The 16,074-nt window shown below is 35.7% G+C and overlaps 1 protein-coding gene, 1 non-coding gene and 1 pseudogene across 2 annotated transcripts; 2 read left to right on the plus strand and 1 right to left on the minus strand.

The window, feature by feature from the left end:
* The first annotated feature begins 6,125 nt into the window (after positions 1 to 6,125).
* LOC114391060 lies at positions 6,126 to 11,026 on the plus strand (annotated as a pseudogene).
* A 483-nt stretch (positions 11,027 to 11,509) lies between these two features.
* On the minus strand, positions 11,510 to 11,582 carry TRNAA-CGC. The gene has a single exon. It is a non-coding gene; the product is annotated as a tRNA-Ala (tRNA).
* An 862-nt stretch (positions 11,583 to 12,444) lies between these two features.
* Positions 12,445 to 14,501, plus strand: LOC114390321. The gene is made up of 2 exons (XM_028351022.1): positions 12,445 to 12,712; positions 13,573 to 14,501. Exons 1-2 carry the CDS (start codon positions 12,659 to 12,661, stop codon positions 14,245 to 14,247), a joined length of 729 nt encoding a protein of 242 aa, XP_028206823.1. The 5' UTR covers positions 12,445 to 12,658; the 3' UTR covers positions 14,248 to 14,501.
* Positions 14,502 to 16,074: the final 1,573 nt, after the last annotated feature.

Here is a 16,074-nt window from a genome sequence, read left to right on the forward strand (position 1 = left end):
TTTGTTAATTGAAATTAAATCCACTAGGTTAGTAGAGCGAAAGGTAGGGGCAAAATGGGGAATAGACAAATAACAGAAATTCGTTGAGGAATATTTCAAAACAAATGTTTCGAAAGTTGCTTCTTCAACTATTTGTTTTTGCTTCTTCTTCGCTTGGCACTCTCTAACTCAAAAGAGTCTTCTCCTACAATGGAGAATCTGATACAATTGGTGAACAAAATCTAGCAAGCATGCACTGCCCTCGGCGATCATGGGGCTAGACTTGAGACAGGGCTTCCATTAGATCTTAATGGCAGAAAAGGATATCCCAAAAATAGTCTTTCGAACTCATCAGGGATATTATGAGTATCGAGTCATGCCTTTCGGCCTGTGCAACACGCCGTCGACGTTTCAGGTAGCCATGAACGCCCTGCTAAGTCCGTTCTTGTGGAAATTCACAACAATTTTTTTTTACGATATACTCGTCTACAATGCAACTCTTCCCGATCACCTTCACCACTTGGAATGTGTCTTTAGTTCTTTATCCCAAGCTCAGTATTTCCTCAAGCGTTCCAAATGCTTGTTCGAGCAACGTCAGCTTGATTACTTAGGTCACATCGTCTCCGGCAAGGGTGTGCAACCGGACCCTTCCAAGATTCAGGCCATTATCGACTGGCCCACCCTTCGCTCTTCGAAGGATCTTCGTGCTTTCCTTGACCTCACCGGGTTCTACAGGAAATTTGTAAAAGGCTATGCAGCCATTGCAACACCATTAACAAAGCTACTTTGTAAAGATGCCTTCAAATGGATACTAGACTCCTAGGCGGCGTTTGACAATCTGAAAGATGCTATGACGGCCGCGCCGATATTGGCTCTTTAGATGCATCGAGCTACGCTATGGGCGTTGTCCTACATCAATGAGGTCACCCTATAGCATTCTTTAGTAAGCCATTCTGCCAGCGCCTTTAGCATGCATCCGCATATGTCTGCGAGTTACAAGCCATCGTCGCCGCCGTCCGCAAATGGCGGCAGTATTTGCTGGGTCACAGATTCATTACTTTCACAGATCATCGTAGTCTCCGTGAGCTTATGTCTCAAACTATCAAGACCCCGAAGCAGCAGTTTTACCTTGCCAAGCTACTTGGGTTTGATTATGACATTCAATATAAAGCGGGAACCTCGAACGTAGTTGCTGACTCTCTTTCGCGCATAGATAGCTCAACTCAAGGACAGTACTTCGTTCTGTCCATTCCTCACCACGAGTTCATGATTCAACTAAGGGAAACCTTATCAGCTAGCTCGGAGTTCCAGAAACAATGCGAGGCCATACAAGCTAAGCCTGAAGATCATCCCGATTTTTTTATCTTAGGCGATTTTATCCTCTTCAAGGGTGCTATTTGGATTGATACTCAAAACCCATTCATTCTCGTGCTGCTACATGAGTATCATGCTGCTCCTATTGGCGGCCATTTTGGCGTAAAGAGACGTTACATCGCCTCCGTTCCAACTTCCAATGGGCCAGCATGCTCAAGGACATCAAGGCATTCGTCCGTAACTGCAGTACATGTCAACAAGTTAAACATATCACGCGCAAAAGTGTTGGACTGCTCCAACCTATTCCGATACCCACCGGCATCTGGGAAGACCTCTCCATGGATTTCGTCACACACCTTCCGAGTTCCCACGGGTTCACAGTTGTTTTCGTGGTCGTTGATAGGTTCTCCAAGGGAGTTCACCTTGGTGCCTTACCTACTCACTTTACGGCGTTCAAGGTGGCTAACCTCTTCCTCAATATTGTATGCAAGCTCCACGGGTTTCCTCGTAACATCATTTCCGATTGTGATCTGATCTTTATTAGCTCCTTTTGGCGAGAATTATTTCGATTAAGCGGCACAACGTTACGCATGAGTACGGCCTACCATCCACAAACGAATGACTAAACAGAAGTTATGAACCGCATTGTTGAACAATATCTTCGTTCCTTCTTTCATCATAAACCAGTTGAATGGTAAAAGTTTCTGGCTTTGGCATAATGGTTGTATAATACGTCGCAACACTCCAGCACGGGTTTTACTCCTTACAAGGTTACTTACGACAAGCCTCCTCCCTCAGTTCCCGATTACCTCAAAGGCTCTTCCCCCAATGACGCAGTTGACACAATGCTACTCACACGAGAAGCCATTCATGCAACTCTCAAGAGAAAGCTTCTCAAGACTCAGTAGGACATGAAACTCTTCGTGGACAAGAATCGCCAAGATATTCAATATGAAGAAGGACATATGGTTTATGTTTGTCTTCGACCTCATCGCCAACTTTCGCTGTGTACCCAGTCACCAAATAAGCTTGCTAAGCGCTATTTTGGGCCATTTCGCATCATGGAACGCATTGGTAGTGTTGCGTATTGATTACAAATCCCTGACGAGTCCAAGATACACCCCGTCTTTCATTGTTCCATGTTACGCCCTCACCATGGTCCCTTGGAACTGCAAATCTCCGCCCTTCCACCAGACGCGTTTCATAATCAGCCGATATTGGAGCCCTTGACCATCCTTGATTCGCTATGGACTCTTCGACTGATCCGCCAACTCGTTTAGTATTGGTGCAATGGGTTGGCTTGGCCCCGGAGGAGTCTACTTGGGAGAAGTGGGAAGACATTTGTAAATCCCATCACCTTGAGGACAAGGTGATTTTTCCAGGGCGGGATAATGATAGAACCAACAGTAGAGAGAACAGGGAAGATATCTTGTTAGCGCCAGAAGAAGCACGTAAAGAAAGGCCACGAAGGAACACCACGAGACCCAAATACCTAGAAAATTACGTGTAAAGCTGCATGCATGGCCATTAGTGAGTTAACACGGCCGTTAATTAGTTATGAGCTGTTAGTTTGTTGTAATGGCACTGCAAAGTAGTTACGTGTTGTAGCAGTACGGACACAATTGTATATAAAGACATGGCTTGCATGAATAAAACGCAGAGAAATATTTCGAGAAAGCTTAATTTAGTAAGGAGGGACCTTGACCTCGAACCAAGGCATTCCATCTTCTTCCTCTCTCTCCTAACATCATTGTTGTCATTATTATTATTTTTTTACTTTACGCGATCGTTCTTCTACTGCATTGTTTTTTATTTAACTTTTTCCGTTTTAGAAATTGAGATTGATTTTCTGCCGTTTTCAGTTCCTTTGTCATTCATTTAACTCCACATTTGTTCGTGCAATTCAGTGTTCTCCCTTCATTAAATGTTTTTATCATTTTTTTTCCTCTTTTCTTTTTTTGTTGAGTTGAGTTTGTTTGTACTTGGTGTATCAATTTGATAATCTCATCTCATTGGTGATTTCTAATTTATTATGGAAATTTATTTTAAAAGAAAGAAAGAAAAAACTAGTGAATATAGAGATTTATGTAGTGATACGCTGATGCCTCTGTTTAAGTGAGTGAAACCAAGGTTTTAAATTGTAATCACAGTTTCATCATAATCCTTGATATTGGGGGAAATTACTCACAAATGCTGCTGATGCAGGCGCTATTGTGGTTGCAATGCAGTCACAGAAAGTTCAAAACCTTGACGTTGCTGTTGAAATCACCGTTGTGGACTATTTGTAAACATATTCTCACACACACACACACAAACTGTTTGTACAAATCATGAGTAAAACCTTATCGTTGGCTTATATTTGGATTTAATCTGTAACCGATTTTTCTATGATTGATCTTTTAAGGTATAGTTTTAATAGCACGAATAAGCAGTGGATTGAATTAATATCTTATTTTCTAGGGATGAAGGGTTTTTTTTTATGCGTAAGAAAAGGAAAAGGCAACAAAGAAAAGAAACGACTAAATCATCCTTTGGGTTGTGACACCCATGGCATCACCAAGGTAAGCTTGGTATATGGGAGAGGGACGATGATCAAGAATAATCATGCCCTGTTGAGAAGAGTTTCCCGTCTTTGCAAACCAATCTGCACATTTATTCCCTTCACGGTACACGTGCACAAAGGTCACCTCCCAATCCATATGCTTCAACGAATGGATCAGCATGATGGTGGGGAAATATTGATGAAACATGTTGATTTCTCCAGTGATTAGGTCCAAAGCAACCTTCAAATCTGATTCGCAGATCAATCTTCCAATTCCTATGTCTCTAGCTATCTTCAAACCATGATAGATGGAGAGTAACTCTGCATGAACTGATGTTGTAAAGCCACAGGATCCCATGAAACCTGTGTGCCAGTTCCCAAGATTATCCCTTATGATTCCGCCAAATCCTGCTTGCCCCAGGTTTCCAAAAGCACTCCCATCAGTATTAAGCTTCATGACATTACCGGGAGGAGCAATCCAAAGCACTAGCATAGGAGAAGGCTGTTGCAATGATTGAGTAACATCCTTATAGATAATGTCGTTGAGAGTGTGAATCTGGTTAGCAATGTGCCACACCGGTTGAACTTTATCATTAAAAATTTCTTCATTCCTAGACCTCCAGATAAACCAGCAAGTTATGGAAAAGAGAATGCCTTTATCTCCTTTGATGTTGTTCTGAATACAATCTTTTGAGTTGTTCTGATGGGAAGCATTGCTGCCTGGCCAATTGAGATAGCTCCATTTCGTTTTTTGAGAGTCACGTAGGAGATGAAGGATATCCTCCTGGAATATGCCACACCTGCAGCAATTGACATCCAGGGATAGATGTCTATAAACACGAAACATGTTAGTGGGGAGGCTCTCATGAAGAGAGAGCCACAAGACTAATCTGATATTTTCGGGAATATTTAGAGACCAGAGTCAGGTCCAAGAAACTCCAGAGGTATCATTGATGGAAGGTGTGGAAGTGAGGCACTTGTACGCTGTACTAGCAGAATAGATTCCGTCAGACGAGGGTGCCCATATAATAATGTCATTAACATTATCATTGATACGAATTCTTCTGATCTGCTGCCTCATGTCATTGTTTAAAGATCAGACGAGGGATGAAGGGTTTAAAAATCATATTTTGCAATTTGTTATTGTTTCTTATTAATGTGTTCATTTTGATTCATAAATAGTTAATTCTTCAATTATCAATATTTATTCAAATTTACCCAATTGCTTAGGGATTTTTTTTTATTGATCCGTTGCTTACTGTATCATGTGATCCATTTAATCTAACATTGTTGGATTCCAGGTTCTTTTCTCTTTGTCATTTATTGCATAGACGTTGCAATGAAATAAGACTAAAAATTCATGTTTCTTTACAGATAATGACTTACCAATTTTTTTTTTTCTTTTCTTTTTCTGATCAACTTTAACGTTTCCATTTTATATTTCTACTTGTCATAAACATATACAATTTAAATTTATAATTTGCAGAGCTCTGGAAAATCTTCAGTGTTAGAGAGTGTTGTCGGGAAGGACTTTTTACCTCGTGGATCTGGTAAGTCTGTTATATGTACTTAGGCATGTACACCTTTATGATTTTTTTCTCTTGCTCTCTCCCTTAGATGAGTTTCTGGATAATTGATCCACTATTTTATACAGGGATTGTTACTTGGCGTCCTCTTGTTTTGCAACTTCATAAGATTGACGAAGGGAGAGAATATGCTGAATTTATGCACCTTCCAAGGAAGAAATTTCTTGATTTTGGTATTCTGTTACATAAAACATTTTCCCAGACATATGGTTTAATGTATGTTGTACTTAACATCAATGTGGTAGGAATTAGCAAGTAACTTAATTTTTAAAATAAATGTTGATTATGATGATTTGCAGAAGCGAGTGTTAACTATTGTTCTATTTCAGGGGGGGGGGGGGGGGGGGGGGTGGTTATCAAATGTTGCATATGGTGACTTCCGCATTAACTAGTTTTCTTATTTTATGTTGTTATGTTATGATCTTTATGCTTCTGTTTCTTCCATGGTTACTAATTTTTTCCTGTTCTGTAGCTGCTGTTAGGCAGGAGATCGCTGATGAGACTGATAGAGAAACAGGTCACAACAAGGGTATTTCATCTGTGCCCATCCATCTGAGTATCTACTCCCCTCATGGTGAGATATAAATATTAGCAATAAAATATTATTTTATTTATCATCAAGGTTTTGAGAACGAAGAACATCCATAATTCAATTACATTTAAGTTTAAACTAATCAGTTGATTAGCTGTTTCCTATTACCATCATGTTGGCTGTTGTTGCTATTTTTATTGATTATTTGCTTGCAGAATACAAACCATACAATGACAATTATGTTTTACTTTAGCACTTTATTAATGTGCATCAATTTTATCTTTGCTTTGTTTTGGACCCAAACCCAAAGTATTGGGCAATTTGGTTTTCTCATCAAATAACTTAAGTATTGATGGTGTAACTACTAACTAGTAACTACAACTCTTTTTTAAATCTGGAGTTGAATAGCAACTACTATCTTTTACTTCACAGTCTCAGCCTGTCTCATACGAGTTACTCTCAATTTGTCAATATTATGAGAGAAGAAACTTATTTTAATTGCCTTGGCTACATACAGCTTGTTTGTGCTCGTGTCTCGTTACTCTTTTTTTTTTCTTCTTTTTTTTAATTCAATATAATTATTTAGGCACTCATTTCATGCATTGAATTTGTTGACTTGACAGTTGTCAATCTGACTCTGGTTGATCTTCCGGGGCTTACTAAAGTCGCTGTTGGTGAGTTTCTAACATTGATTTTTTGCCTGTCAATCAAATTTAAAATTAAATTTCCGAGCACTATTACATTTTAAATCTGGAGTGTACTGGCATAATGTTGCCCGGGATATTGCAGATGGTCAACCAGATAGCTTTGTGCAAGACATTGAAAATATGGTTCGGGCCTTTATTGAGAAGGTAATTATTTTGGTATACAATAAAATAATGAATACGTGCATGCATACAAGAAAGGTTTTGATGCTTATGGAAACAGTTATCTGTTATGAGGTGAGAAAATTTAAATGCAATCTTTAAAGGTGTGTATTGAAACATCAATTTGCATATTTAATACTCATGAACTCTATATTCAATTTAAGCTATCCATCCTGATCCAGTGTATTTATTGAGCTCTCTTACTCTAATATTAGTTAAATGCTTCTCGATAATTTACTTATTTAGATGTATGAGCTCCAGTGGTGGAAGCTAAACTTCTTGAGCATGTAATTGAAAGTAATACTGAAACTTATCACCTGTTACAGCCTAATTGCATAATTTTGGCAATTTCTCCTGCCAATCAAGACCTTGCTACCTCGGATGCAATTAAGATTTCCCGTGAAGCAGATCCTAAAGGTAAGACGCTGAACATATTTTTTTGTGTCAAAATACTTTCAGTAGGAATGTGTTATTTGAAGTAAGCCGTATTAAGTAATTTAATAAAATATAGCTGAAGCTGAAAGTAAGGAAGATGCTGAAAATACAGAACCTAGAAGGTTTGTATCGTGACATCTGCTGCAAAGCACAGTATGTAGTAGACTGATTTGTATCGTGTTGGGCTTCTTAGATCAATAAATTCTTATATTTGTACAGAATTTCAGTTTCAAATTTCCTTGGCATGTAATGGTTGTCATTAGAATATGAAAATTAAACTTCTTTGAATACTAAATTATGTGACTGAGTTCTATGCAGTTTTTTGTTCAGAAATGTATCAAGTATTAAAATGCATGCGTGCACAATTTTTTGTCATGGTTTGGAACGATAACTTTTGGAAGATGGTTAAACTGGTTGATGTGTTTTGAGAGATACGGTAGCTTGGTTTCTTTAAGTTTCTACGGTTGACTTCTTTGAGCATAAGAATTCTCAACATTTTGGTTCAAACTTTTGTGCTTCTTGATTTGTCAATTACTCAATGTTATTTGACCTCTATATAAGTAGACAACTCAATACTTTTATAAGCAACTAACTCGATGATTAGATTACTATGTGGCTGAAGATCGCTTGTTTTAATTTTCAGGGGAAAGGACATTTGGAGTTTTGACAAAGATTGATCTTATGGACAAGGGTACTGATGCAGCTGAGGTAAGCTTCTCTTGCCGCAAGGTTTTCCTTGGGAAAAGTCTTTCCTTCATGCTGTCCTTTGACCAAAAAGTTAGCACGGGAAGAGTCATTTTGTAGTTTCAGAAAACTAAGTCTATAGTATAAAAGTAGGATTACAATTACGTGGTAGAAAAGTGGGACATAGGTAGTCGTCATTTGGTGATTAAAAAGGCATTATTTCCTTTATGTTGGATACCTGGATATCTTCCCAGGGGAATGGAGGATGGAAATATATCTTGCACATATTTAGTGTCATTGTTATGCTTTGCTTATATTTGCCTTTCCATGTCTCAACTATTGTATAAAACTTAAGAATCACACAAGTTGAGTTGAGATTTCCTTTTTAACTTTCTCCTAAGCTTAAATTACTGGAATCATATTTAGGAAGCTCATAATGTGGCTTCCTTCGTCTCTTTTTCCCTTTTCTAGATCCTTGAAGGGAAATCATATAAGCTAAGTTTCCCTTGGATTGGTGTTGTCAACCGCTCCCAAGCTGATATCAATAAACAAGTTGATATGATTGCTGCTCGGAAAAGAGAGACCGAGTATTTTTCTAATACACCCGAATATAGACATCTTGCTTCCAGAATGGGCTCTGTGCATCCAGGAAAGGTGCTATCTAAGGTATGCTGAATTGTAATTCTAGTAGGAGGTGTTACTTGAAAATTGAAATTCAATGGATGCATTGACTCTAGGGATGCAACTGATTGTTTCCAATTGCTGGGTTGATTAGTGTCCTTATTTTTGTTTTGTTTTGTTAAGTATATGTTTAAATTTTCAGCATTTAGAATCTGTCATCAAGTCTTGGATCCCAGGCCTACAATCACTCATTAACAAGACTATCATTGAACTGGAGACAGAATTGAAACGTATTGGGAAACCTATTGCTGCTGATACTGGAGTAAGCCACATCGTTCACCCCACCCGTAACCCTAACAACTGATATAAAGTTTTTTAACTTGTAATCTTCTTATAAGTACTACTCTTCATGATTAGGTTATCCTTATATTTATTAGTGGATGAATAACTAATTTTGTTTTTCCATTTGCAGGGGAAGTTGTACATGATAATGGAAATCTGTCAAACTTTTGATCAGTTATTTAAAGATCATCTTGATGGCATGTATGTCCTTTTTTTTCCATGTTATTTGGTACATATAATGAATTACATATAAATCGGATATCAGACATTCCAATTTGATCTTGAAAATGATTGAATGTGTACAGACGGCCAGGTGGTGAGAAAATTTACCAAGTATTTGATAATCAATTTCCAGCATCTATAAAACGGCTGCAGTTTGACAAACATTTATCAATCGGCAAGGTGCGGAAACTAATAACTGAAGCAGATGGGTATCAACCTCATGTAATCGCTCCTGAGCAAGGATACGGCCGTCTTATTGAATCATGCTTAGTATCAATTAGGGGCCCTGCTGAAGCAGCTGTTGATGCGGTGTATATTTTTATACAAATATAATTAATACGTTGCTATGAGGTGTTATATGAGAAAATTGTAGCTGACTTCTTTTTCCGTATTTATTTTGACACTAGTAACAAAAACAGAAAAACAGATTGACACTACTGGCATTACTTAGGCCTAAGGAACGTTTGCATTTCTTTCCTTGGCACAGTTAAAAGTCTCTGAAATTTTATAGTCTGGACTTAAGGCAAAGTTGAAAGTCACCTTTGGAAAATTGAGAAGCATTTCTTTTTATGTTGAATTATGCATTTAATGCTTATTATTATAATGTTTTCAGGTTCATGGAATTTTGAAAGATTTGATTCAGAAATCAATGAGTGAGACAATGGCAAGTAGCAGATTGCTTATTTTATCTTTTACGCATATAGTTCTCAGACATGTTAAACCTGCAGATGACTTTTATTAATTTAGTGCAATATCAAAATTAGTATATTTTTTCTAGTGGCGTCTCAAATCTCAAGGGTTGCAGTTTTCTGTTGATTGTAGGAATTAAAGCAGTATCCCACCTTGAGTGTAGAACTTGGAGTGCAGCTGTTGATTCATTGGAGAGGATGAGAGAAGAAAGTAAGAAATCAACTTTGCTTTTGGTGGACATGGAGTATGGCTATTTGACTATTGATTTTTTCCGCAAACTTCCCCAAGACGCAGAGAAGGGTGGAAATCCAACTCATTCACTTTTTGACAGATATGATGATTCTTATCTTCGTCGAATTGGTAAGCGACTGGAATTTAAGTAAGAACATGTGATATTCAATTTTATTTTGATGTTTTATTCCTTGCTTGTAATTCAAATAATAGAAGAACTAAATGATTATCTGGTGCGAACAAGATTGTCTCCATGAAAGATACCAGTAGTCTTTACCATAAAAAGAACTAAAGGAGTCCATTAGTCACGCATTGTACTTGTGTTCAACATATATAGTATGAGTGCATAAACCCACATATGTTCATGAAACAAGAGGCATTGTTTTCATTTTCCCTTTACTGAGATTCCTTGAATAAGAACAGCTACCACTGTCTTGTCCTATGTGAACATGGTATGTGGGACCCTGAGGCATACCATTCCCAAGTCTGTGGTTTACTGTCAAGTGCGTGAGGCTAAGCGCAGCTTACAGGATCATTTCTTTACAGAATTGGGGAAGAAGGAGGTGAGCTTTGGTTATTGTCTTTATTTAAGAATAGAATACTAATAGGCATGTCTGATGAGAATGCTCTGAGCTTACTTTATCATGGTCTATGTTTTGTTTTTGTAGGGAAAACAACTAGCTTCACTGCTGAATGAGGACCCTGCAATCATGCAGCCCCGCACCTCCCTTGCAAAGAGGCTAAAGCTATACAGAAGTGCACAATCAGAAATTGAGGCAGTTGCATAGGAAAGGTAGAAAGCACCAGTGCTTGTTCTTGGAATTTGAATTTTTTAGGGGTTGGAGGACATTTTTTAAAATTCATTATAATTCTTTATACATTGATGAAGAAGAGTATAGTTTTTTTTTTTTTTTTGACACGGATCAATGAAGTCATTCTCACCTTTTCTATGATAGGCTTATGCTCCTGAGCTTCGTTGTTTTTGTTGAACTAATTCAATTCTATTCATTTATTTCAACCTCGTTATTGAATTAATACACGAATCAGTGCTCATTCTTTTCTCGGAAGAAAGAAGAAGATGGGATTGGATATATAAAAAGAGTTAAAAGAGATATAACAATTAGTTAGGTAACATATGTAAGTCAGGTAGCAACAGTTAGATATATAGACAGTTAACAATCTCAATAACTAGTACTATTGTTCAGCATCTTTCATAGAATATATAAAAGCTGGGAAGAATTGAGGGAATGAGAACAAGCCCTACATTATTTTTGTTGCTCGAGTGAATGATTAAATAGATGTACTAATTTCAAAGCAATTACTTCAAACCAAAGTTGTATAATTTCAGATCACATTTATAGATGTTGTTTACCAGTGATTTCTTGCACAGAAAGCAGGTTTTCATCACGCAGAATTGATCTTTATGAAAATAAAATTAATAAATATGTATATTAAAAGTATACAATGGAGGTGCGGGGAATCGAACCCCGTGCCTCTCGCATGCGAAGCGAGCGCTCTACCATATGAGCTACACCCCCATTTGTTAATAAGTTGGTGAAATTATATAAATAACTTTCTTTTTCTAATTAATATTTGATAGTTGTCTCTTTTTTGTTACAACTTGATGATTAGTTTGGTTAAAAGAGTTATATCAATATTTTTTAGTACTTATGTCCGAAACGTCCTTTTATTTTCTCACTATAAAGATTGCATTATGTACCAATGGATTGACAATTAAAAGTCTATTGAAATTTTGTTTAAATAATATTTTGATTTGATTTAATATAATTTCTAATGAAAATACCTATATATATATACCACGTATCCTATATCCCTATTCATTCTGCAAGCATTAGTTTCAACAAGGCAATGCTAATGACAAAATGAGGTTTCACAAGCAAAATAATTTTAAAAATTACAGTAAAAAAAAAAACCTCCTTAAAATCTAACAAAAGAAAAAATCTCCAAAACAAATTATTCCAAACATACATGACAAAGTACTAACATTTTGAGATATTCATTAAAATTAATATTCTTTATGCATTAATTAAATAATATGAATATACAGTTATAGGTCAATGTATAGATTAGTGATGTTGCCGCAACGAATCAAACGTGAATCTTGCAGTTGTTGACGATGATGTGTAAATCCATTGGTTAGGAGAGAAGAATGAATATTCACAAATATATGCATGGAAGTCTCGTAACGTAACAGAAACCTCAAACCTAGTCAACCTCTTACGTTGTATGTATGGCCACGGGTTCAACCTCTCCGCGCTTTGACCACGCTTTCTGCGTAATCCTCGATACAGCGCACACACAAACACAAGACATTCCTTTTCGCTTGCCATATAAATAAGTTCCACAACTAGTAAACAATTAAACAATTAAGAAAAAAAAAACACAAACAAAACAAAACCATATATACAATCAAACGAGTTGCTAGCTTCTTCGATCGATTGACCTCGTTTGCGTTCAGTTTCTTATTAGATCCTTATTACCTGAAATAATAATTACTATTCACAAGTTGGACTTGTGGAATAAATTTCTCCACATAAATAATTTTTCTGGGATATTATTGTGTTAATTATAATATTCTTGGTTGGTTTTCGTGATGGAATGGTCTTCAAACTCTGCCACAAAGGCGTACCTTGATACCCTTCAACTGGTATATATATTCACCTTTCTCTCTTTCATTTTATCAATTCAAGGGTGATATAAATTTATGTTGTATTTGCTTCACAATTTTTCCTTTTTTTTCATAAAAATGTGTAAAACAGCCCCTTAATTATATTGGCATTCCACATCTTTTACTTGTATGTTGTTCTATAGCTTCTTTTTTTTCGGTATATGATACCGTGATAGGGCTTCTTTTTTTAAGGGTCCTGGACTATTTGCTTTTATTGGTACTGTTTATAAAAATTATATTATTATCAGAAAAAAGTGAGAAGAAATGTAAGTATTTCTCATTTGATGTGGCCAAAGATCATAGATCTCAAAGAATGATAAAGGACTTTCATAGACGTAACTCATTGAATTCATAGATTTGAAAAAGAAACAATGAAAGTATGTAAATGATCTTTACACAGAGCATATTAGAGCTGACAATTTTTCTAACAACCTAATAACAGTTGACTAATATTTCTAACAAACTCAATTCTAATCAAATGGATGTATATCAATCCATAATTAGTTGTAAAATTTCCATAAAGCATGAACTGATCGATTAATAAACAGAATATTTGTCTTCTTTTTTTAATCATATACAAAGGAATTTAATGTAAAGAATAATCCTTAATTTTGTGGAATGGATTGACCTTCATTATTCTTTGGCCTTGCATATAGTTTGATCTACGAAACCTTAATTTAAATTTCAATCTGCAAATTCTTGTAATCAAGCTACTAAGAACTTTTATTGACACCTTCACATAAGGGCCATGCGAAATTTTATACAATGTCCATAATTCCCTAATTTGTGGCAGGTATTCTAAGCTTTTAACAAGTATTATGTTTCATTTATTTCTTCAGTGTAACAATCACAAAAGACAATACGGCACATGGAGAATTCAAAATCCAGGAAGCAATGAATTTTTATCAGCATTAGCAGCAGGAATGAAAGCAAAACTCATAGTGGAAGTGACGTCCTGCGTATCGCTAACCACCTTAGCCCTTGCAGCTGCTGCAAGACCAACCGGAGGCAGAGTGGTGTGTATTCTACCCGAGTCAATCCTTAATGATTCACAACAAGTTATCAACAACTCAGGGCTTAAAGACCAAGTTGAATTTAGAACTGAAGACCCCTCCAAGCTACTACCCTTCTATGAGAACATTGATTTCTTTCTTGTTGATTGCAAGGATAATGAAAACTATGCAAGGTTGCTCAACTTGGTAGATGTTAACCTCACAAGATCAATAGTGGTCGCAAAGAACATGGTTGGTGGTGATGGTGACAAAAAAGGAATAAGATGGTGCCTAAGAGGAAAGGATGAGAAATTAGAAGTAAGATCTCTAAAGCATCCTTTAGGGAATGGCATGGAAGTTACTAGGATTAGCAAGAGTGATAACACTAATAATATGAGATTTGGTGTTAAAGGAGATTATAGCAAGAAAAGGAGAAAGAGCTCATGGATTGCCAAATTTGATGAGGAGAGTGGTGAGGAACATATATACAGGGTGCCTCAGGTTGATTGGTTCTGGAGTTAAGTAATTAACTTAGCAGATTCCAATTACTGAAAAGAAAAAAGAAAAAAAAAACTTGTGTATTTGGTGTCATGATTATGACTCATGTGTATTTGACATGCTGCTAGGAAATAATAATATACCGAGCCTGTGAAGTGCATTAGCCTTAGTCAGGAACTATATAGAGCATGTCCTGTGTACAGCTGAAAAATATAGGATGACACACTAATTACTGTGTATCTAAATTCTAAATCAATAATCTTTTATAAACATCAATACTTAAATGATGATAATATGGTGAGTTTGTGTGTTGCATTCCAACATTTATCCATTTACCTTCCAACCTTTTCCCGTATATTTATTCACATGCATCCAAATTGGAGATGGTGGAAAAAACCTGTATCAGGAAATATCTGTGGGTAAAACTTGTTACAAATTGGATTTGGATAGTTTAACAGGTGCTTGTGAGTAAAATAAATAATATTTTACCTATTTTTGTTCATCTTGCTATCTCTCTTCTCATTTCTTCTTTATTTCTTTCCAACCAAACATGTTTCCTTTTCACTCTATTTCTCACTGTTGCCCCTTTTAATTTTCATCTACCTTATTTTTTTCCTCTCTACATGACATCATAGAGAAAATAATCATATATAAAAATTGCTATTAAGTAGATTTGATACTTATTACCATGAAGAACCAATTTGATTTTTATCAATGCTTCTAAAAGGATCTGTTGGAGCAATTTCCTCTTAATCTGAACATCAACAAATAAATATTGAGCCTTTAGAAATCTATTCGAAGTCTTACTAAGAATGACTAATATAGATTTGTTAAAGCCTCCAATTTTCAGGACCAGGAGTTTTAAAGTAATAAATCTAGGAATTTAACTTACTACTTTATAGTTTATACTCACACACATTACACACGAATGTCATAAAATAAATTTCAAATCTCATGATTCTCATGAATGGCTTACCTCAAAGAATCCTAAATAGATAAATTTTCAAGAATGGGTATTTCTTTTTTCAACTCAAAGCATTAGCCTTTGACCTCTATTTCTCCTAAATGTAAAGGATTTGAGGTCAAAATGCAGAAAAATGAGAAAAAAAAAATCATGTTAAGAAGAAAGAAACGCAGGGAGAAGCATTTGCTTTCCGTATAAAGCCTCCCCTATTTTCCTTTCTTTTTCTGTCCTAAGAAAAAGTAGGTATTTAATTTTTCTATTGCTATTGCTGTTGTGTTCTCTTTTATTAGAAAGAAATAAATCTTAAAAGGCAAGCAGTTTGGATTAGTCTCTAGCTCATGAGAGCTTTTCAATTGTAGAACCTATTGTTAATACATGTTTTAACATGTTATTATTATAGAGAATTCATGGATGATTAAAATTTATTAAAAAATATGCCTAATCATTTTTAATGAGATTTTTCTTTTTAGTTATTTTTTTTTCATTTATAAGATTTAAATTTGATATTTTACTTAACCATATTAACTTATGGAATTCAGTACTACTCAAAACCAATTACTAATTGGTATTATTAATACATTTTTAAGACAGACATGATGAGCTCAATAAGTTTATAGGTTCTTTTTTTTTTGGCTGAATTCAATAAGTTTATAGGTGGTTATAGAGAAGTTAGACAACTGAGCTTTAAAATTATTTTAACAAATACACGAAATTTAATTCATTTATTTTCTTCTCATATAAATATTTTAGTAAGTTTATTTAAACTGTTTGATGTAACAAAGAAAATAATGCACCAAAAAAAAACTGTTTCATAATGCTCAACGTTTGTCTTCCTCATTATAAAAAAAGGAATGAAATGAACTACCGACACATGCGTTCATTTTTTT

This window comes from Glycine soja, chromosome 16 (genome assembly GCF_004193775.1).
Source record: "Glycine soja cultivar W05 chromosome 16, ASM419377v2, whole genome shotgun sequence".
NCBI classification, from domain to species: Eukaryota; Viridiplantae; Streptophyta; class Magnoliopsida; order Fabales; family Fabaceae; genus Glycine; species Glycine soja.

Excerpts from the sequence above, each read along its gene's own strand:
- LOC114390321 (XM_028351022.1), top strand. The coding sequence starts at position 12,659 with ATGGAATGGTCTTCAAACTCTGCCACAAAGGCGTACCTTGATACCCTT. Across the intron at positions 12,713-13,572 it reads ACCTTGATACCCTTCAACTG|TGTAACAATCACAAAAGACA; the intron begins GTATATATATTC and ends TTATTTCTTCAG.